Source organism: Myotis yumanensis, unplaced genomic scaffold (genome assembly GCF_028538775.1).
Source record: "Myotis yumanensis isolate MYYU_CA2020_CCGP unplaced genomic scaffold, mMyoYum1.0.hap1 SCAF_10, whole genome shotgun sequence".
Classification (NCBI taxonomy): domain Eukaryota; kingdom Metazoa; phylum Chordata; class Mammalia; order Chiroptera; family Vespertilionidae; genus Myotis; species Myotis yumanensis.
In genome coordinates this window covers 34950355-34972396 of record NW_027223761.1, presented here as the reverse complement: position 1 = coordinate 34972396, position 22042 = coordinate 34950355, and the positions used below count along the sequence as shown (strand labels likewise).

The 22042-nt window shown below is 54.9% G+C and overlaps 1 protein-coding gene, 1 long non-coding RNA gene and 1 other non-coding gene across 12 annotated transcripts in view; 1 reads left to right on the top strand and 2 right to left on the bottom strand.

Annotated features, from left to right (window-relative positions):
* LOC139017202 (uncharacterized) overlaps nt 1-22042 on the bottom strand; it is a 425767-nt gene that overhangs the window by 91454 nt on the left and 312271 nt on the right. The gene's annotated exons all lie outside the window — the stretch shown is intronic.
* Nucleotides 1-22042, top strand: part of MICAL2 (microtubule associated monooxygenase, calponin and LIM domain containing 2) — a 207781-nt gene that overhangs the window by 124237 nt on the left and 61502 nt on the right. For 8 of the 10 annotated variants that reach the window (XM_070425266.1, XM_070425263.1, XM_070425264.1 and 5 more), the window contains 5 exons: nt 523-648; nt 9472-9579; nt 10651-10837; nt 12108-12196; nt 13751-13853. In XM_070425266.1, the coding sequence (XP_070281367.1) occupies nt 523-648; nt 9472-9579; nt 10651-10837; nt 12108-12196; nt 13751-13853 (613 nt within the window). Of the gene's footprint in view, nt 1-522; nt 649-9471; nt 9580-10650; nt 10838-12107; nt 12197-13750; nt 13854-16462; nt 16521-17516; nt 17739-22042 lie in introns of those variants that run through there. The other 2 variants (XM_070425270.1, XM_070425269.1) reach the window with 2 other exon arrangements.
* On the bottom strand, nt 13387-13510 carry LOC139019118 (small nucleolar RNA SNORA28). Its single transcript, XR_011473018.1, has one exon. It is a non-coding gene; the product is annotated as a small nucleolar RNA SNORA28 (small nucleolar RNA).

The window sequence follows — 22042 nt, the reverse complement described above, 5'->3', positions numbered from 1 at the left end:
TAATGTTGCTACTGTTATGAATCGTAATGTAAATATCTGATATGCAGGATGGTCTTAGGCGACCCCTGTGAAAGGGTCGTTTGACCGCCAAAGGGGTCACGACCCACTGGTTGAGAACCGCTAATTTAGCTCATGTTTAGGTGGCACAGGTGTCTGCAGCTGCAGAGGCCATCTGCCCCGAAGTAGCCCAGGATTCTCCTTCCCTAAGCTTGCATCTGCCACTTTATACCAAGCTCCGGAGTGAGGGCCTGGGGACTTCGCTGGTGTCTGTGGCAGACACAGGCAGGAGCAGGATGGACCTGCTCCAGCTGTTACAGTGTGACAAGGGAGTTGGAGCAGAAAATGTAGCCAGGAGCCAGACAGCCCTGCCAGGTTCCAAAGACAGAGGCCTCTGCTTGGTCCCGAGAGGCCGGCCTGCATGTCCCTTCCCCTCCTCGCATGCAGAGGCATGGGCTGCACCCAGGCGAGCATACTGTGCCTTCCCCGGGGATAATCACTTTCCTCTGTTTCTGTTCTGTGCAGAATAAACTGCTCTCTAAAGGCCTGTCTCCTACTCAGCCTCCATCTTCTCCCTCCTGCCTTCCATCTCCTGATCCAGCTGCCGCTTCCTCTCCATCGGCTGTTGACTCTGTTTCTCCTGCCAGAAAGGTAGTTGTCCCGAACAATTAGCTCCCCCACTCCCTGCGTGTTCTGAGATGCCCTGCTCTGCTCGGCCCGCACAGCCAGCTGAGCTTGGCCTGGCTGAGGTGGAAATCTGTAAGATACTTTCCAACGGTCCCGGGTTTGGTTCTGGTTTTGTGTTGGACCCAGCAACAGAGCAGAAACAGGCAGCACTCAAAAGCTCGTCTAGCACCGCTCATTCATCCAGCAAGCTTTAGCTGGACACACACCGTATGCCAGCCACTGTGTCAGGTGCTGAGGAGGTAAACAGGAGGTTTCTCTTACTACAGTTTAGATGGCAAAACAGCACATCAGCCTAGACATAAGTAACTTTTTGCCATATGAAATTGCTGCTATTTGGCTATTTTTGACCTAACAAAATGGCAGTTTTATGTGGTGAACCCAGTATAATACTATACATTAATTCTGTGAGAGGCATAAAGGGCAAGGTTGTAGGAACTCAGAGGGGAGAGGCCTGGCAGGACTCGCAGGAGGGAGCATGGGGCTGAGTGTTGAGGGTTATAAGGAGGGTTTGCTGAGAGAAGTGAGGGGAGGGTGTTTTAGGAAGGGCCCGGCATGTGCAACAGCAGGCAGACAGGACTTCATGGATGGAGGGTCAGGATTCTGGTGAGACTTGCACTTGGGGATAAAAGTATTCTTAGGGGTGCAGAGAGTGAGTATGAAAGCGAGCCCACTCTTCTCTCGTTAAGGAATTGCATTGGGTCCTCTTCCAACGAGCCACTGAAGGCTCTTCTCCATGTTCTAGAACAGGGGTGGGCAAACTTTTTGACTTGAGGGCCACAGTGGGTTCTTAAACTGGACCGGAGGGCCGGAACAAAAGCATGGATGGAGTGTTTGTGTGAACTAATATAAATTCAAAGTAAACATCATTACATAAAAGGGTACGGTCTTTTTTTTTTTTAGTTTTATTCATTTCAAACGGGCCGGATCCGGCCCGCGGGCCGTAGTTTGTCCACGGCTGTTCTAGAAGGTGGCAGTGCAGAGGTTGGCTTGGAGGGAGGGAGAAGGAGGTGGGGAGCTACCTCTGTTTAAATTGATCATGAAATGCACCGTGAGCAACTGTTAAATATGGGCTCTGGGCACTTTTCGTGTTTCCCCTTGTCCTCCTGATACCTAATACGCTGAGAACACGCCCAGGCTGGGAGGGAGAGGGGCAGCCTCCCGAGAAGCGTGGCCGTGGAATGAATGAGCCTGGAAACGGACATGAGGCCATAGTGCGTGGCAGTGGCTTTGGAGTCTCTTCCCCACAGACTGTGCTCCTCTGAACACATCCAGTCTGTCTAGTGGCCGCCTGGGCTGAGCTCAGCCGGCGGGGCTGCCTGTCCCCCATCAGAGTTACTACTCATTTGCCTCTAGCTGTTAGCTGATGCACAAACCAGCCCCCTGCTGCTGCATTAGTGGGAAATTAGGAATTGCCTCCTCGTGTGTAGCTGGGGGCTAGGCCCCCTTTCACCCCACCACTGTGGGAAGAAGGGTGCAGATACCGTCTCTAAGAAAGGAGCGAGCAAGGAATCTTATCAGCCAGCCACCGCCCCCCCCCCCCCCCCAGACCCCCCGCCAAAGTCCCCATCGTGGTGTGACACATCCCTGGAATGGAGAAACACACTTTCTGTCTTCAAGTCCACTGAAAATAGCCAAGGCTGCCCAGCCAGTGTGGCTCAGTGGTTGAGTGTCAACCTATGAACCAGAGGTCACAGTTCAATTCCCAGTCAGGGTCCATGCCGGGGTTGCGGGCTCGATCCCCAGTGTTGGGTGTGCAGGAGGCAGCCGATCAATGATTCTCTCTTATCATTGATGTTTCTGTCTCTCTCTCCCTCTCCTTTCCTCCCTGAAATCAATACAAATATATTTTTAAAAAAAGAAGAAGAAGAAAATAGCCAAGGCTGAGATGCCCACATTTGTCCCAGGTCAGCCTTTGATCAGCTGTTTGACCTTAAGTCTCCTCACCTGTCTGGGCCTCCATTCTCTCATCAGCAAGAGCATGATTCCTGGCTCACGTGATGGTGAACTGTATGGGTGGAGACTGGCATTTTTGTCACCAACCTCACCAAAAGGCTTCAGAGTAGCCTTTTTGCCCTTCCCTGGGGAGTGCTTCCTGCTGTGGAAAAAGGTCACCCTCACCCTTGACAGGATGATAAAGGTGAGGGCACTTGTGCGTAGACAGGCAGTGGCCCATGCTCGGGGCTGGGCGGTGGGCCCACGCCTTGCTTGTCTCTGGCCCAGCCCCTCTCTGGCTGGTCCTGGTCAAGGCCTCTGTTGCCCCTGCTTTTCTTTTGACCTCAGGATGGCCTGGCTTGCTCGCTGCCCTGTCAGGGCTGAGGGCAGAGCCACCACACCTCCCAGCTTTCCCTGACGTGGTTTCCCATAGGTATTAGTTCTCTAGGTGGCGGCAAAAGGCAGCTGCCTGGGTGCATGTGGGGCGTCCAGGTGCGACAGACGCTTCTTGTCAGTGGGATTGTCTCCTGTCTCAGCATCCTCACAGCATCACAGAAGGCCCCGGCCGCCGCTTCCCCAATGGCTCTTCAAACAGCATCGCACGGATGGCACTCAGCGAGTCAGTGAGGAAGCATTCACTCATTAGACAAATATTTGTTGAGTGACAGCTTGGTGTCAGCATCTCAGGCTCTTGGGATGCGCATCAGTGGGCAGGAGTTATGTCCCTGCCCTGATGGGACTTGCCGCCTAGTAGGGGGAGTAACCAACAATAATATGATACAGAAGTAAGTTATGCCATATGTCAGAAGATAAGATGATACTTCCTATGGAAAATTAGCAGATAGCAGGGACTTGGCGTGTAGCAATTTTAATGGGGTAACAGGAGGTTCTTCCTGAGAAAGTGGGAACCGAGCAGAAGCCACAGATCAGAAAACGGAGAGGAGACGCGTGCCCAGGGGTCCTGGCCTCATCCTGGGGTTCCCTCCTCTGCACCACACAGGCCCAGTGCGAATGGAGGGAGGGCTGCAAATGGGGTGGACTTTGGGATGGCCAACCCCCGGCCCCCTGGCTACCACCTCTAGAGCTTTCGTTCTTTGTTCCTTTGTTCCTTGTTTCTCCCTGGTTTTTCTTTTTTCTTACCCCATCTCCTAAGCCAGCCTTGGCCATCAAACGATGGTGTAACTGGGCTATTTTAATAGCGTCCACCTTATGTGCCTTTCACAGAAGCGTGGCTGGGAATGATTGGGGAGCTCTCAGAAAGGGCCACCCTGGGACCCCGGGCAAGTCACTTGCCCTCTCTGTGCTTTCGTTTCTCCATTTGCAAAAAGCACCCAGGTTGCACCTGACACCCACAGAGCCCTCCAGCTCTCACCGTAAAGCCATTGTAGGCACTTAGGAGAGAATGTTGCCAGCTGTACGGCCAACTTCCCCCCCTCAACTTCCCTCCCTCTCTTACGACGCCCCACCAATGACTCGGCAATGGGCTGTGCACATGCAGAATCCGGCAGAGTGAGGTCTCCTCGTAGAAGAGATGCCTGCCCCTTACAGTAGGTGACAGTTCGGGGACAAACAACGTCATTCAGTTGGCGGGGCTCAGGGAGCCTCCCTCCTGAGAGCCGGGGGCCTTGTAGCTTCTTCCAACAGATTTCGGGCTTCTCTCATGGCCCAGTGACCCAAGTCTGCCTCCATTCAGGGAAGCTGGGGTAAGGGAAGTGCATATGGGAACGGTCGCTAGTCCTTGGCCACTCCTGGCCGGCCGCCTGTCCCTGCCCCTACCCAAGGCCCCACACTGCAACTCTGTGGATCCGGGAATATCACCTCCTCGTGGGAGCAGACTTAGCCGGACTTGCCATGAGGAGCATATGTTACTCATGGGGGGAGAAACCTGGGCTACCGACTGCCTTCAGACTACACAAACCCACCCTCTCAGACTGATGTTCTGCCTTAAATTTCAGAGTGATACTGCTGGGGTTTTTTTATTTGTTTAGTTTTGGCCTGAAGAGTTTCAGAGAATCTTGAGGGCTTCTCATTTAGGGCCCAGATTCTTACCCCGGAATCTTGTCTTTCTAGACCAGTGGTTCTCAACCTTCTGGCCCTTTAAATACAGTTCCTCATGTTGTGACCCAACCATAAAATTATTCTCGTTGCTACTTCATAACTGTAATGTTGCTACTGTTATGAATCGTAATATAAATATCTGATATGCAGGATGGTCTTAGACGACCCCTGTGATGGGTCGTTCAACTGCCAAAGGGGTCACGACCCACAGGTTGAGAACCGCTGTTCTAGACCTAGACTATGGAATCACTTCCAGTCTTATGCCCTCAGCACCACCAGACTCATCCATCCCATCAAACCAGCTCACCTGCAGCGTGTCAGCCCCCCTCATCCATTAGTTAACTTCTTCATTTCAGAAGGGCAGCCACCGCCCATCAGGCTTCTGCCCCGGCTCCTAGCCATGTGCCCTCTGCTGAGCTATTGTTACGAACAAGGTAGCGGCTGAGTGTTTGCTCAGCTGAGCAAGAGGGACAGGAGACTGTGGTTAGTCCTCCTGGGTCGGAGAGCAGTGTGCATTGCAAAGGGAGCTTTCTCTCCCCTCCTGGATGTTTGCTTTAAAACTGGATTTGCAGGGTTTACTCTAGAGCTTTGCATGCTCGAGGGAAGCTGGGCAGTCGTGGGCGGCAACCTGCCTTGGTCTCATCTGACACTGGGTAGATCTCAAGGCTGCCTCCAACCTCACTGTCCTTCTCTCTGTCCCAGGGACACACTAGGCAGCTTGTTGGACGTGTCCTACGTGCAACCCAGCTGGGGCGGTTTTACTGTGTAGCGTGCTGGTGGCAGGGAGGCAGGATGCTGTAGGTAGAAGGATATGGGCTTGGAGTCAGAGCACCGATTCCTGCGTGGCCTGGGACAGCGGACCACTCAGCGCCTTAGTTCCCTAACCTGTAGTGCGGAGATGACAGCGGCTACTCCTCAGGGTCACTGGAATAATGCAGTGACCTTGCCTGCGGTAAAAATGCCTGAAGCAGTAAATGTGCTCTTTCCCGAGTGGAGGAGAATTCTAGAAGAAAGCTCACTTACCTAAAATGCATGCCGGGTCCTCTCTGAAGGCAAAGGAGTCACCTTCGGGTTTCCGTTTCCATCCTAGCCACTTGGGAACAGTGTGGCCGCATGGAGTTAGGAACTCCCAGAGCCTCAGCTGCCCATGGCTGTAAGACCCACCTCGCAGGCCATGAGAGTTAAATGCATGTGATGAAGAGCATGGTGCCGGGCACCAGAGTCAAAGGCGCAGATATGGGCTCCCACTAGGGGGTAGGGGTGGGACGGGGGTCACTGTCATAGCCCCAAAGGCCTGCCTGTGTCTCAGCTCTGAGCATGTGATATCCTGACCCCTTCGGGCAAGGGGGGTCTCATCTTGCCCTCCCTTCCCCTTCCCTTCCCCTGGCATGTAGCTGAGGACTCGGGTCCACCAGCCTGTTCCCTGCTGCTTCCAGGCAGGAACTCCTCAGTGAGGAACGTCCTTGCCCAGCAGGCCCAGGAGAGGTCCTCAGGCCCTGCCTGTGGAAACCTCCCCTCTTGTGGGCCCCCCGCTCCGAGGCCCTGGGAGCATCCCTCTCACCCAGCCTGACCCGTGTGGGCTCTCTGAGGCTCACCGCAGGCCCGGTGGACACAGGTGGCCCAGCTCTGCGGAGGAGCACAGCCTGGACACCTGGTATTCGTGGCTGAGTTCGAGGTCCAAGGGGGGGACATTAGCATTGTTTGGAGACAAAAGGGCCCAGGAGCCTGCTTCCTCCTTCGTTCAGCGCTTCCCCTCCATGCCAGGGGTGTAGAGGTGAATAAGACGGGGCCATGACGTCAGGGAATGCAAACCACAGGGGAGGTAGGCCGGCTGGGAGCAGGTGAGAAAGGCTCCAACAGCCAGCAGCGACCACCCTATTCCGAGCTGGGAGTGATGGGACTGCTTTAGGAATGTCTGCTGTGGAGATCTAGCCATCATCTGCAGCCTCCGGCGATGGTGCTTGCAGCAGTAATTACATCACCGTTAGAATCTGGGCTGAGAAAAGCCAGCCGCTCATCCTTGGTGAGCCCCTTTGTTCTCACTCGTGCAGAGCCCTGTGCCACCGTCTAAGGAGGAGAAACGTCCCAGAGCGCAGACATGTGAAGCTGCACCGATGGTGGTGCTTTGGACTCACTAACTTGGCAGATGCCAAGTGCTCTTGGGAGCCGAGTGCCACACGAGGCACAGCCGCTGTCACCGAGTGGGAAGTGGATACAACTGGGAGGAAGGGGCCTCTCTGATCAGGTCGACCTTCACCCTGACAGCCCCTGGCCAGGTGACTGGACGGTGCCCTGTGCTGGTAGAACCACTGAGCAGGCTCACGGCTACACAGATGTGTTTGGGGCACAGCCCTCTGCGTGCTTCCTTAATTGCTCCCTAAGTCAGGATTACACGGAAGCTCAGCGATGCAAAGTGCTTATTAGCTAAGTGGTTAATAAGGCCTCATTAGGGACTTGTAGCTAAAGCCCCAGAAAGTACAGTCTCGGTCTCTGCTAACTCAGGGGAGGCAATGACTGCACGTGGGTATCCCGGCATCACCGTGGTGCCGTTCTGGAGAAGCACACGGAGCCAGTCCCCACGCTGGGCCAGTGGACATGGCCACGCCAGGGCAGTGTGGAGGGACAGGGGGGTAAATCTGGCCTTTCCCTCTTTATTCTGATACAAAACCAGAAAGTTCTTCATATTCTGCAGCCCCCAGCTGAGGGGCCCGTGTTGGGGGCCTGGCAGGGGATGGAGCATCAGGCAAACAGTAGCATGTGGTCCTCAGCCAGTGCACCTGAGCGTTCCTTGAAAGCAGGAGCCAAGGGTCTTGGCATTAGTGACAATTGCAGAGCGTGTGCTTGAAAGCAGAATCCTAACTAATCTCTCCCAGGCCGGGCCAGCGCCGGGGGGGTGGGGGTGGGGGGGGCAGACCAGCCTGGCAGCTGCTGCTCCTGAGAGGGGCAGGCTTTGTAAAGTCGAGGGACCAGGGACATTCTCCACAATCCCTCACAACCACAAACATGGTCTGGGGCAATGGGTCCAACGTTGCTGTTAGGTTGGGGTTCCTTTGGTGAGAAGGAGGGTGAGTGTCACTCCTCCAGCCGGTTCGGCAGCCCCTCCCGCTCATTCCCTTGCAACGCCTGTGCTTTGGCTGGAAACCGAGGAGTAGGTCTCAGGTTCTGAGCATGGGCATCGCTGCCAGGAGGTGGGGAGCGGGGGAGCCTGCCGCCCTGTGCTTTGCTGTTGCCCAGAGCAGTCTGGATATAGATTGAGGGCGTCCATCACCCACACACAGGTCCCTGCTATGTGCTCCCCCAATGGCCATCGGCCTGTGCCTGTAGGCCTTCAGCCTAAATCGCAGCTCTCTCTGGCCACATCTGCCAGAAGCTGGATTCGGAGGATGGGGAGGGTCTGAGCCCCCTCCTGCAGGGTCACGGGGTCAGGAATCTCATACTGCGCACGTTCGCTGCCCTGCAGAGGAGACTGCGGCATTCCTGGGTGGCCTTTCTGAGCCGGTGGGGAGAGGGGACCAGCTGTGTGTGCTGGGTGTGTGGATGAGTGTGCCCTGTCTACTTGTGCTGCCAGCTCCCACCCTTCCTGGCTCCTCCACACACTGGGGTGGTCCAGGCACTCGGAGGCAGCCATGGGCCATCATGCCCACAGGAGCCCAAGCACTCACCACCCATCAGGCAGTGATCCCCGGGGCCCACGTGGAGTGGCTGCCTCCCCTACTCTGGGCTGGTCTTGCCCGGCCCTGGCCCCAGGGCCTCTGGGCATGCTGCCTGGAGCCCACAGTGAAGCTCCTCATCCGGAGCCCTCCACCTGCCCCAGGAGCTGGCTCCACTCCCAGGCCAGCCCCTGCTTTGACTGTCAGGGTGAACTGTGGTCCTGGCCTGGAGGGGCTCTGGTCAGGCACAGCCATCGCTCCCTGGGGACATGGAGCTGCAGGGCTGGCTGCTGTCTGCCTCCGGAGTCAGAGGAAGCCGGGAGGGAGGAGTCAGGTGCATATTGGCCCAGCCCCTGCTAAGCACCAGGCACTTTGCCCCATGTCTCTCAGTTCTTACCACAGACCCATGAGGCAGGCACGATTCTCCCCATTTTATTCAACTTGAAAACTGAGCTCAGCAGTGGTGATGCGGGGCCCTCCCCTTCCCCCAGGTCTGTGGGGGCTCCGTGCTCACTGAGCAACAGCGGACAACCCTCCAAGGGGGAGGGTTTCTGTAGGAGAGTAGCTGCGGTTCAGCTGTCTGTCTGTCTGTCTGTCTGTCTGTGAGGTCTCAGTTCCTGAGCTCTTGGTCTCCCTTGCTCAGCTTCTGTGCCTCACAGGCTTTTGGAGGCTCCGGTGACACAGGTGCAAACATGCCTTTGGGTGGAAAGCAGGCCAAGCAGCCCGAGTCGTCCCAGCCGCGGAGGAGACAGGCGTAGGGAGGAACCTGGGTGGCGGTGGGAGTCAGGCGACAGGAACAGCGTCCTGGATCTTCCGTTTATTTGCTAAGTGGCCTTGGATAGATCCCTCCTCTCTCTGGACTTGTTCACCCCATCTCTGCACTGAGTAGTAACTCCTGAAGGCCCTGCACCCCCAGTGGGTGTAGTCGCCAGGCTCCCCGGGGGTCACAGGGTTCCGTTTCTGTCCTTCGCTCCATCTGCAGGGTGCCTGCGGCCCGCTCCGGCCCGGCCTGCCTGTCGCAGGACACCGGGTGCTGTTTGCATGTGGGTGTGGCGCCCTTTTCCACATACAGCCTGTTCCTGGTTTCCTTCTCGGTGCTAACCGGCCTTGCCTTGTCTCTGTCTCCTCTACCTCTGCTCGCGGGTAGCTGACGGTAGGGAAAGTGTCCAGCGGAATAGGGGCTGCAGCCGAAGTCCTGGTCAATCTGTACATGAATGATCACAGACCTAAGGCCCAGGCCACCTCTCCAGACCTGGTAAGAACGCACACCCCCCCAGCTTCCCCCGCAGACTCCGGCCCTGGCCTCCCGGGGAGGGCACCCAGGACCCAGAGAGGGGGGCATGGCCCTCTCCAAGGTGCCCCTTCTCGTGGACAGAGGGGTCGGGAATGGCAGATCAGAGCAGAGGTAGAAGGAGGCTGCATATCCTTGAAGACAAACTACCCGGGCAACCTTGGGGGTCGTTTCCCAAGGCCGAGCACCTTCCCTGCTGCCGGGGAGCTCAGCAAAAGGCCCGGCGAGGCCTCCACATGGTCGGACATCCCTTTCTGTCAATGTTTAGTGTCCAAGTAGCCCTTTTGCGTTAGGTTGAGAATCCAGTGGTGGAAACACATCCCTTTTAATTCTCCCTTTCTCCAAAGGATGGCCACTCACGGCCATCACCAGAGATTTGAGTTGACAGTCCCTTTTGCTTCCTTTCAGCACATTCCCTAGAATCGCCCAGGGGCACCCCTGCGCTCCCCTCCCCCACCCCCTTGCATTTAGGAGTCCTACTGGAGCCTGGTGGCTGTGGGGCACAGCCTCTCCCTTTTCTGCAGTTCTCTTGAACAGTTTTTTTTTTTTTTTGAACAGTTTTGATGCCACAACTTTCCCTGCCTGACTTAAGTCGCTGCAGGGGACAAAAGATGTAGAAAACATTCCTTCAGTGACCGCACTCTACAGCCGACAACGCGTAACCCTGGGGCAGGCTCCTGGAGAGGGTGTCACTGGGCAGGCATATCTGTGGAAGATGCCCACACCTAGACCAGGAGACATCACCCCCTCCCGAAACCCGGGCAGCCGGGCTGGGGGACAGGCCCCCCCGCCCCCCCGGGCCCGCCTGTGGCCGGCCAGCCTGGTATACAATGAACAGCAGCCCCTGCAGCTTTGTGGGCTGTGTGGGGAGCATTTCTTCCCACTCACTCTTTGCTGCAGCGTCTGCAGTGACGTGAGCAGCAGACAGGAGCCACGACGTCCCCATGATCATGCTGGAGTTTCTAACAACCGGGGCCTCGCATCCCACAGCTCCTAACACCCTGCTCTTCTCTCTGATGCCCTGTGCCCCCCCAGGAAACGACACGAAAGGCCTTTCCCCTGAACCTGGGCGGCAGCGACACCTGTTACTTCTGCAAGAAGCGCGTGTACGTGATGGAGCGGCTGAGCGCCGAGGGCCACTTCTTCCACAGAGAGTGTTTCCGCTGCAGCGTCTGCGCCACCACCCTGCGCCTGGCCGCCTACGCCTTCGACGGCGATGAAGGTAACCAACCGCCTTCCCCCAGGGCCGGCACCGTGGGCTCCTGTCCCTCTGGAGGCTCCGGGACACCCAGCAACTCCCAGGGAGCTCAGTGTCATCGGGAAGGCTGTTCAGGGAGCCTGGGGGTCCTCTGGACAGAGAGGCCACCGGCAGGGGGCAGGGGCTCCTGAGGGAGAGGCAGCGCCCACACCTGGTGGGCACTGGCCCTGAGGGCACCTGCCGAGTGCCGCCAGCTCTGTGTGCGTTTTCTCGTTGGGTCTCACCACCTTCCATCTCCCCTGTGTGAGGGAGACAGGTGCTCAGCAGCACACTGCTCATGTAATAAGGGTTCCAGAGATGACGGCACATGGGTGGGAGTAGTATTTGTAAAGTATGCATTGGGAAAATAATCACAGTAGTAACATCCGTTCTGATGAGGAGCTGGTCAGAGGTCACGGAGGAAGGAATTGCACTCATTGGGATAGGGGTCATTTTCTAATTTTCAGCCTTGGGTATTTGCACGGTCAGGTAGGATGAGAGGCAGCGTAGCACCGTGCTGTGACTTTAGACCCTCAAACTCAAGTGCCAGGTTCAAATCTAGACTGTGGCACGTACTAGCCCTGTAACCTTGGGCCCGTTCCCTGACCTCCTGGTCCCTCAATTTCCTCTCTGTAAAATCAGGATAATAATAGTACCTAGCACATGAGGTTGTTGTAAGGGTTGGTGAGTTAATTCTCGGGGAGCATTGAGAATAGTGCCTGCTATACTGTGAGTCCTACCAAAGTTTTCCCTGTCATTATCATTCTTCCCGTCACTGTTGTCACTGATGTAACAGTGAGCAAAGAAGGCTTTTCTGGAAAGCGCCCCAGGTCGTGGGCAGCGGCCGGGGGCCCAGTGTGTGTCTCACCCGGGCTTTTCCTCCCCATCTCCGCCGCCACCTGTTCCCAGCCTTTCCCACCCCGGGGTCCCAGAAAGGAGGAGGAGCTAGAAGGAGTGTTGCTGTCCATTTTGCTGCCTCACCACCGGTCCTGGGAAGAGACTTGGCCTTCGTTTGGTTTGGGGATTAGCTGAGGGGTTCAGCCTCATCCCTCTTCCTGGGCCTCGAATCAGTACCACTTTAAGACAGGACACAGAAACCCCTTCCCGAGAGGGAGCTGCCCTGGGTTTGTTCCCATGACTGGCATTGTCTGATCTGGACAGTGGCATGGCATGCACTTGGCTCAGGTCCACTGTGGCTCTGGCTTACAGGGGGAAAAGCACACAAAAACCTGTGTGTGTGCGTTTCTTTCTACAGGCAAGTTTTTCTGCAAGCCTCATTTCATTCACTGTAAAGCCAATAGTCAGCAGCGGAAGAGACGGGCAGATCTGAAGCAACAAAGAGAGGTACGTTTTGCCTTGAAACAGGGAAGGGCTCTGGATAGGAGGGGTTTTCAAGGGTTCCTCCACGTTAGGCCAACATCTCTGGCCCTAGAAGGACTGAGACTCGTAGATGCGGAAGAGGGCTCTGCGCCCTGCTGTGAAAGTCCCTTTGCCTCAGTCTGTTCAGAAGATCTCTGAGGTGTATCCCCCTGTACTCCACCCCCTCCACCCCCCCACCCCCCGTGCCAACTCCCAGGTGCGTGGCTGTGCTGGCCTCTCGGGAGAAGCCCAGAGAGCTTTCCCGTGTGCCAGGGATGGGGCTATCTGCTCAGCCGTGCAAAACTTACCCATTGTCTCCCCATGGTCTTGGGCCCTGTCTTCTCCACCTACCCCCCCCCCCCCCCCCCCCCCCGCCAAACCACAGGGCGCGGTTTTGTAGGGATGCCTAGTAGGGGGCCAACCTTTGCTAGGTTTCCAAGTCCTTTCCCTCAGCCCTGGGATGTCAGCAACGTGATGAGTGACGGGCTTGTTCTAGTGCCCCCTCTGGCAGCTCTTAGCAAATACCTCCATGGCTTGAGTCATACCACCGCCAGCCCAGAGCCACCACTGACTGCCAGCTTTTTTCTGATTACACGTTAATCTAGGCTCAATGTAGAAAAAAATGGATAAATAAATTAGATACATAAAGAAGGAAGGTTAAAGCGCCCACTGCCACTCTATCCTGAGAAAACCGTGATTTTGTGACAAGCATTTCCTTCCAGACTTCTTCCTCTGTGCATGGATGGTAACTGGTCAGAATCCTACCGCTACAGTTTTATCTTTCTTTTCTCGCTAACACTGTATCAAGAACAGTTTCCCATGTCATTACAACTTCTTTAGGAGCATAAAAATTGGGTGCCTATAAAACATGGTCAATAATGTATTTAATGACTCCCATATTGTTGAATGTTCATATTGTTTAATATCTTTACCTTATAAATATTTTTATAGTGAGCATCTTTGTACGTGCATACTTATCCATATTGCAAATTATTCACTTAGGGCAGATCATTAGAAATGTGATTGGAGAAATGTGTGTTGTAAAGGATCGTGAGCCCCGTGATCAATTGTCCCCCAGGAAAGATGTGCCCATGTTCAGCCTCCCTGGGCAGTGCATGGGCGATGAGATTTGAGGCTGGTTCTGCCAAGTTCTACTAAAGATATAGATATATTACACCGTCTACGTCTATATAACCATTTGTCTTGTAGAGAAGAGAGCACCGGAATCGGTTAGACTTGGTTGCTATAGTAAGCTCAAATTTTTTAAAATATATTTTTATTGATTTCAGAGAGGAAGGGAGAGGGAGAGAGATAGAAACATCAATGATAAGAGAGAATCATTGATCGGCTGCCTCCTGCACGTCCCACACCAAAGATCGAGCCCGCTACCCAGGCATGTGCCCTTGGCCGGAATCCAACCGTGACCTCCTGGTTCATAGGTCGAAGCTCAAGTTCTATTTTTATTGGTCTCTTGGTCTGCTTTGCCAGAGGGGTCCTGTGAGCATCATGAACTCACTGCCTCTCTTTTATCTTTCTCAGGATGAGGGAATGTGGCCGGAGCACGAAGCCCCTCGGCAAGAACCTCCCACGGAAAGCTCTTGCGCAGCCGCTGCCCTGGGCCCCCCAACAGGCAGCCCCCCAGGTATCACCACTTCCTCCTTTAGGAAGGCGCTAAGCTGGCCTCTCAGGCTGCCCTGGAGCCTGCTTAACTGGATTCGGGGACTCCTGCGCGCCCTCGGCCAGCATTTCAGGGACAATGCTTACAACTACTGCTTCACCTATGAGCTCCTGAGCCTCGGGCTGCCTCTCCTGTGGGTGTTCTCCGAGGTCCTGGCTTCCATGTACCGGGAGTCCGAGGAGTCCCTGGAGAGCATCCGCGACTGGGTGCTCGGGCACTTCCCCGGCAAGCTCTCCTGACGGGCGCTGCCCCCAGGGCCTCCCCGTTTCCAGGGTAGATGGCCACGTGTTTGCAAAAGCCAAAGAGCTGGCCGCCTGCGCCGGCCTTGTCAGGGTGCTGGGGCCAGCGCGACATGAAGGATGTTTTTTATAGATTTGCATTTCTTTTATACCAAAGCGAGCTGTATTTCTAGGTTTACATTTCAATATTTACCTTTTAATAATCCAAGAACAAGCTTTTTTTTTTTTTTTTTTTTTTTTTACAATGTGTGTTGAGATTTCGAAACACGGGTTTGAAGTTTATAACTGGTATGACAAACCCCTTCCACACCGTCAGTTGTAGTCATAGTCACTGCCTGCCACGTGAACGATTTGGGCTTTTCTATCAACAAAAATGAGTGTGCCATCTCCTGACCAGTGCCTCTCGATTTATGTACCCGGGTGCCACTTGTCAAGGCGGGGGAAGGGGGAGGGCAATTTTTTGCAACGTGGAAGCATACTCATTTTAGAAGAAAAGAGTAGGAGAACAGAGTAGAATTACGCGTACAAAGCGCATGGCAGCGTGTAGCTGGCTGTTATATGTCCTCCCTCTGAGACTGTGTTGCTCCCTTGTTTTGATGTAAAATGGTAGCTTAAAGTTTCCCCCACCTCCCATCCCAAACTACAGCCAAGTGAGAGAGAACTGTGGGGTTTAGCACAGATTGCTACAAACAAGCCTTTTCCCCTCCCACTGCCGAGCACTGCAGCGAGGCCCATTGGCACCTGACCCCACAGAGCCCCACGAGCCGACGCCGCTGCTGAAGGGGCTATGTCAGCAGGCGGCCTGGACCGGGAGCCCCCCCACCCCCCGACCCCCGGGGCTCCCTATCAGGTCCCCAGCCCAGGCTGTCGTCTGAGCCAAGGCCTCTCAGGGTCCTTCATGGTCAGGCTGAGGGAGAATCTGCCCTCTCCTGTCACGTCCTTTGGGACTAAGGGCATCTGTTAGCACCTCAGGGCAATATTTCTGGGCAGCGTGGCCTACCCAGTGAGCACTGCTCACAGACATGCTGGCAGCTTAACCACCTGAGCCAGCAACCCGGCCATGTGCATATTTGATCAAAGCAACCCGAAACCATTTATTCTTCACACTGTCCTAGGAAAGGAACGCCTAAGACCTCCAGAGGGAAGGTCCCTGTGTCTTGACTGGCAGGGAAGGCTGGGAGTGGAAGCTGTTTATTGACTGATGCAAAGAAATATGTCCTATTAGGGGCAAAACCAAGCACTGGCCTACCTGCATTCTTCCCTCTGGGCTTCCAGAGGAGGCCTAAGCTGCCCCCACCCCACTCTGCCTGGACATGCACAGCTGCTGGGTCTGGTGGAACAATGGAGAGGCTGACAGAAAAAGGCCTCGGCCCTGCTCAGTGTAGCTAGAGTTGCTGAGCCGGACACATCTCCACGCACTTGTCACCCAAGAGATCTCCACTAGGCCACGTGGGGACAGAGCCTGGTGAGGGTTGGAGCCGGAGCTCCTGAGCACTTGGAAATGGCACATTTCTGCAGGGTGAGGAGGGGGAAGGCATTTCTGCAAACACTTCCCTGAAGTCCTTGGGTTAAACAGGGGATGGCTGTGGCCACGCCCGTGGGGACCGACACCTCAGTCCTTGTTGGGCCTGTTCTCAGTCCAATGACTTGCATTGTGTTTTCCCCAAATTGTGCTGGGATTGTAATGTTCAGCATGGCGGGAGGAGCCCTCGAGTCATTGTATGTCTGATTCCAGAAAGTAGGCTGTCCAGGTCCCGGTGTGAACACAGGCTCTGCTGTGTCACTGTCCCCTGTCACTGTCAGCACAGGGCAGGCTGAGGAGCTCTGTGCGGGCTCCAGGAGCCACAGTGAGCATCTCTGAGAAGGTCAGGAATGGCCCTAAAGGGATGGGTTTGAATTCCTCTGGTGAGACACGGTGTGCCTGTCAGAAGCCTGAGATGTTTGTATGCTCTGCGACTTTGAACCTTCCTGGTGGGCAGCACCAAACACACAGTGGATCCTGGGCAAGTGGGGAGGGGGCTCTAAACCTCCACAATGGGTTTAAGAGCGACTGTGGGACCCTGGAGTAAAACCAGGGCCCAGAGGACTTCGGGGCCGGGGATGCAGATGCAAACCACACGTGCCCACTGCGGCCGCGAAGGGGCGGTTCACCACCAGGAAGGTTCCCCTGTCCGGAGCGAGCCGTGACGCGTGTGGGGACGTGTCCCCGTTTTAAATGATGGCCTTGTTTTCAATTCCCACGTCTCCTCTTGTTGTCGGTCGTTTTCCTCTTCCCCCCAAAACTAAATTCTCGTTTCTGTCTCTCTCTTTCCCACCTTGCACTGTGGTCATCAGTTCCTTTCAGCCTTCCAGTGCTGCACCCACTTCTTGGCTGACCCACTTCTGCTCTGAGGTGACTGGTTTCCTTGCGGATTTTCCGAGAGTGGGACTGACTAACCCCTACGCCGCTTTCCGCACCCGTCCTCCCACCGCGGTCCTGGCAGTGCTCACTGCAAGTGTCTTGCGTACTAACGACGCCTCGGGTGGCATGGCGGGCGAACAGCGTGGGGTGGTGTTCAGCGCCAAAGCTGTTTCCCATTCCACTGACCGGGGAGCCGGCCGCCCGGCCCCGCCAGGTGCATGCCCGCCTGCCGCCGTCCCTCTGTGGCTTGCGCGCATGCTTTGCCGGTTGCACTGACAAAGCCAGGCCGCTTACCTTCCTGGGAGGGTTAGCTCTGACTGGGAGATAGTGCCGTAGGGGGTGCTCTGTCACCTCTGAAAAGAACACCTCTGTCTAGGAGCCTCTGAGAAACCTTGTACATAAACTGGTTCTAATATGAAGATCATGGATGCCACTGATCAAAACCAGAGGCGACTCTTTTTGGAGGGATTAGAGCAGTACTCCCAGCTTCCTCACCTCCTCCGTCCAGGCTCTGCACTGGGACCACACATGGCAGTTTCCCTAGCACGCCCCTTCCCGGCTGTAGCCTACCCCACAGATGTTAAGTTTTGCCGTGGCTCTCCTTCCCTCCCGTGGCTCACAAAGCCGCAGAGGAGGAAGAGGAGGCAGAAGCTGCCCCGAGAGCCATCATGTCCCCGGCCAGGGATGGCCTTGAGAAAGGACTCAGTCCAGCCCCAGGCCTGCAGCGGCCAGGCTCAGTGCCCCCCAGGCCTGCTCAAAGCTGCTCTCTCTGCTGACTCGTTACCTGGAGCAGCAGCACCAAGTGCCAGGGACCGTAGGCCAGGCCTCAGGGCTCAGGCTGCATGCGGCGTCTGTCCTGCACGCGGCCCAGACACGCTGACCCAGGGCCTGGCTGCCCTGCCCTGCCCTGCATGCTGCATTCCTCACTGCACCCGTGCAGCTCCCAGCCAGTGCGAAGTCATTGCTCTCTCTTATCTTCTCTTGCAGAGTCTCCCTCTCTTTATAGAATGTCAACCAAAGACCGCCCTCCCCTCCCCTCCCAGCCCCCTCGTCAGCTAGCCTGCCCCCTCCCCCCAGCGCATGTTTGTGACCCTCCGAGGTCATCTCCAGTGCCACACCGAACCCTGTATTTTGCACACAGCGAACAATGTTTAGCTTTATTTATGGTATATGATGCTGTAAATGAAAATAAATATGGTTCTTTATAAAGCTCCTTGTTTCCTCTCTTCTTTGCCATGGAAGCTGCTCAAACCTGGAACACAGGCATTAATTTAGGGGGCCGGTCTTCCCTAAACTGCTGGTGGGACCTGCTCGTGTGGTGACGTGGGACTCTCTGGGGCTGCGCTGGGCACTCTGAACGTAAATATTACCCGGGGGTAATATTTGGAAAAAGTCACCCATGCTCCTGGGCCCGGCTTTGGGATCTCCTTCTTGAAAACTCATGGCACTTTTCTGCTCTAGATGCCGGACGTAGCTGGTGAGGGTCCGTGTCACCTCAGCTGTTGGGAGCAGACTGGCTTAGCAGCTGCGGGCACCCACTTCCCCACACATCCGAGCCTCAGACCTGACGGAGCGCTTTACTCAGGACCCGTGTGCCAACGTAGGTTCCTATAGAACAGAGGCTGCTCTCGGCAGTTTGACGCTGAGTCAGCTCAGCGATGGGTGAAAGGTCAGAAGGAAGGAGCAGACGCTGGTTTAAGGATGGCGGTGAGCATGGCAGGTGTGCTCATCCAGGCGAAGGGCCACCTGTGATCCTAAGACACCTGTCCTGCCCCCGAGGCTCAGTGAGTCAGAGTCTCAGGCTACAAGCTCTGCTCACAGGGCCACTCTGAGGACAGCACCACGACAGGCGCTGGTCCGACTCTAGGCTGTCCTTAAAGGAAGGGCTTCGAGTCCCACCTGCCTTCAGACGCCTGGTCCCCAGCCTCCTCAGGGTGGGAGGCCTGCCGTTGCCAGGCTGCAGAGAGCTGAGCTTCTGACACTGGCGTGAAACTCATCTGTGAATCCACGGCCTGCGTACTTCCCAAGGGGCATTTCTGGGGCCCTGGGCCTCTAGCCCAGCTGCAGATGCCTGAAGCTGCCTTCAGAGCGGCCTGGGGTCGTGACCGAGGTGAGATCCTCTTACCCAGGTGAGATCCTCTGCCCTTCTCCCGAAAGAAAGACGTTAGGGACTGAAGTCAGGAGCTGGGTTGGGAAGTAACTCATTCCTTTAGTCATGTATCTGTTGGAGTGTTTGTCTAGGCATAGGCTAGGTCCTAGCACCGTGGCAGTGAGCCACACAAAGCCCCTGCCTCTCCCTGCACCTTGGAATGTGTGTGCCTCGGGCTTGTGTACTGGACTTGATTTGTTTGGTTCATTTGTACCTGCACGCGAATGTTTACTCCACTGACACCGAGCATCTTTGGCGTGCTGGGAACACAGCAGGGCATGAAGCAGACAAAGGGCCTCACTCTCATGGACCAGAGAGTTTGCCTTTGATTTTTTTTTTTTATTTGACGTTGGGTTAAAGCAACGTTTTCCAAAAGGTGGCAATGGAATACTAGCTCCAAGAGGTGCTTCGTGAATAAAGGGTTCCACAGGCACCAAGTTTGAAAAATGTTTTATACTGGTCGTGCCAGTCCTCCCTCACCTTAGAGATCCACAGGTTTATTAGCACGTTCAGGCCTCTGAGGAGCTCTCTGGTGAAGAAGTTCACTTCACTTCGTTCAGGTGGGCTCTCCCATGCCTACTTAAGGAGTGTTTTCGTTTGGGGGCGTTTTTGTTTTGCATATTACACTTTACATAAGTGTTTAGTAGAGTATTCGTTCTACCTGAGACATTAGATTAAAGACTTGACATCAAAATAAGTAAAATAAGAGAATTAAATAGACTTGAGTATTGATTAGATCTTGGGGTGGTAACTTTCTAAGCTTTAAAACCATAGACAAAAAATTACATAGGAAAAACATGACACAAATCTGACGATATCCACTTTTAAAACTCAACATCCTATATAATAAAAGGGTAATATGCAAATTGACCCTAACAGTGGACTGACCAGGAACGACAGGTCGCTGTGACGCGCACTGACCACCAGGGGGCAGACGCTCAATGCAGGAGTGGCCCCCTGGCAGTCAGTGAGCTTCCACAGGGGGAGCACTGCTCAGCCAGAAGCCGGCTCATGGCTGGTCAGCACAGCGGAGGTGGTGGGAACCTCTCCCGCCTCCGCAGCAGTGCTAAGGATGTCACACTAACGGGGAGCAGGCCTAAGCCGTTAGTCAGACATCCCCCAAGGGCTCCAGGGCTGCCAGAGGGATGTCTGACTGCCAGCTTAGGCCCAATCCCCTGGGGCACAGGCCTAAGCTGACAGGTGGGCATCCCCTGAGGGGTCCTGGAGTGCGAGAGGCTGAGGAACCCCCCCCCCAAGTGCACGAATTTTCATGCACTGAGCCTCTAGTATAACAATAAAAATGAAAATCTTTAATAGGCAGTCAGAGGGAGAAAGCATTCTGAGTTAGATGTGATGACAAAGAAGCACATTGCTACAGCAGTTAACAAAGTTCATGCAAACCAGGCACCAGGCACCCAGCAAAGTCGTCACTGATCAGTTAGTATTTGCTGATTAAAAACCCCATGATAAATGGGCAATGGCCATGCAGAGACCACTCACACACAAGCAGGTTAAAAAGCTAATGCTAGAAAGAAAAAGACATTTAAAAGAATGTGAACAAATTATGCTGTACTCACAGAATTGGTAAAGAAAAAAGTAAAATAGATTGTAAAAGAAAAAAATGTATGGACTTAGTAACTAGCATTGAGTACAAATCCATGGGGCAGTCTTTTCTGGAAAGCAACATGGCAACAATTATTAAGATCCATAAAAGGGCCCTGACCTCTCAGCCCACGAACCCTACCCCAGGGGACTGGTCCTAAAGGAATAACCCAGCCGAAGAAACAGACCTCCATGCAACCGGCATAGTAAGTAGCGCAAGTGGGCCAAGCAGAGTGGGTGGGCTGTTCTCCTGGGTTTCTGTGAACTCATTCACGTTTCCCGCTTTTCCTTTAATCCCTGACATTAGTAAAGGAAGCAGCTGCTTCTCTTCCCGCCCCAGGCCAGCTGTGATTGACAGCGTTCCCTCGCTGCCAGGCACAGGGCCAAGCACTTCATGTGCAGCATCTCGTAAACGCTCCCTCCTCCTGGCAACCTCCGGGCTGGTGCTGATATTCACGAAGTTCGCTGATGCCAGGGAGGTGAACTAGAGCAGGATCTTCAACTGTAAGGGAACAGAGCGTCCCGGGGACCCCGGCCAGGAGCCAGGTGCTGCTCCAGGGCAGCCTGGCTCACGGGAACAGCCTGGACTTTGACTTCAGCCCTTGGTGCTGACTCAGTGGCATGGGGTTTTGTGAAGGTAGCAGCGGTGAGCAGCCTGATAGGGCGTGCAGGGCAGCACGACCTCTCGTGCTGAGTTCCAGATCGCATTTCCCTGGTTTTGTGCAGCAGGCAATGTCCCGAGGGAGACTTTCTGCGGGTGTTGTAATCAGCAGGGGCTGGGAGCACCCGACGGGGCATCAGGTGGGGGGACTAAATAGAGGTCCCAACACACACTGGAGACAGCATCCACTTTTCTCTAGTTTTCTGGTCTCCCAGCCTCCCTTCAGATACCCAGCCTCAGCTCCGGGGCCCCATCCCTCCCGCCAGCTGCCAGCAGGAGTTTTAGTTTTGCGATGGCCTCAGCTCGATATGGTCTGGCCCCTGTAACTCGGACCTGCTCTCCTCCTGCTCTCTCACACATGTAGTCCCACTGGACTCCTCTCTGTCTTAGAGCCTCTGTACTGTCTGTTCCCTCTGCCAGGAACACCCTTCCCAGCATCCATATGGCGGATCCTGCCCATTAGTCAAATCTTTGTTCCCATATCTCACTCCCAGTGAAAGCTGCCTTTAACACGGCTCCCCGCACCCTCAGTTCCTGACCCGCCTTTCCTGATGAGGCAGCTTTTCCATAGCTCTATCACCTCTGACCTATTATGTAATTCACTTATTGATTGTGTATATTGTTTGTTTATTTTTCCCCCTTGCTAGAACGTAAGCTCCGTAAGGGCTGGGATTTTTGTTTCTTTGAGCCACTCATAACCCCAACAGGTGGCACAGTGCTTGGCACATAGTGGCCCCGATGGATATTTGTAGGGTTAATAAAGGAATGGCAGGCCTGCCTCCTGGCCTGGACCTCAGACTGGGCACCTGCAGCAGGAGGTCTTGTTGGCGTTGGTTCACAGCTCGGGAGGAAGAGCCTGGAGATTATCGTGACATTGCCTGTCTGCCACCTCCACAGAGTGTCTTTGATTGATTGGGAGAAGGGGGCATTGATTTTGCTTCTACTTCACCTTCTAAGGGGCATGAGCTTGTTTTCTAATCTGTAAAATGGGAATAATAACGATACACAGGAGAACATGCCTCCCTGGGCTTGGGGGAGAGTGGCAGGGTCCTGGGGTTGGGTAGAAACAGGAACAATTTCACCAGCAGAACCGGGACAAGG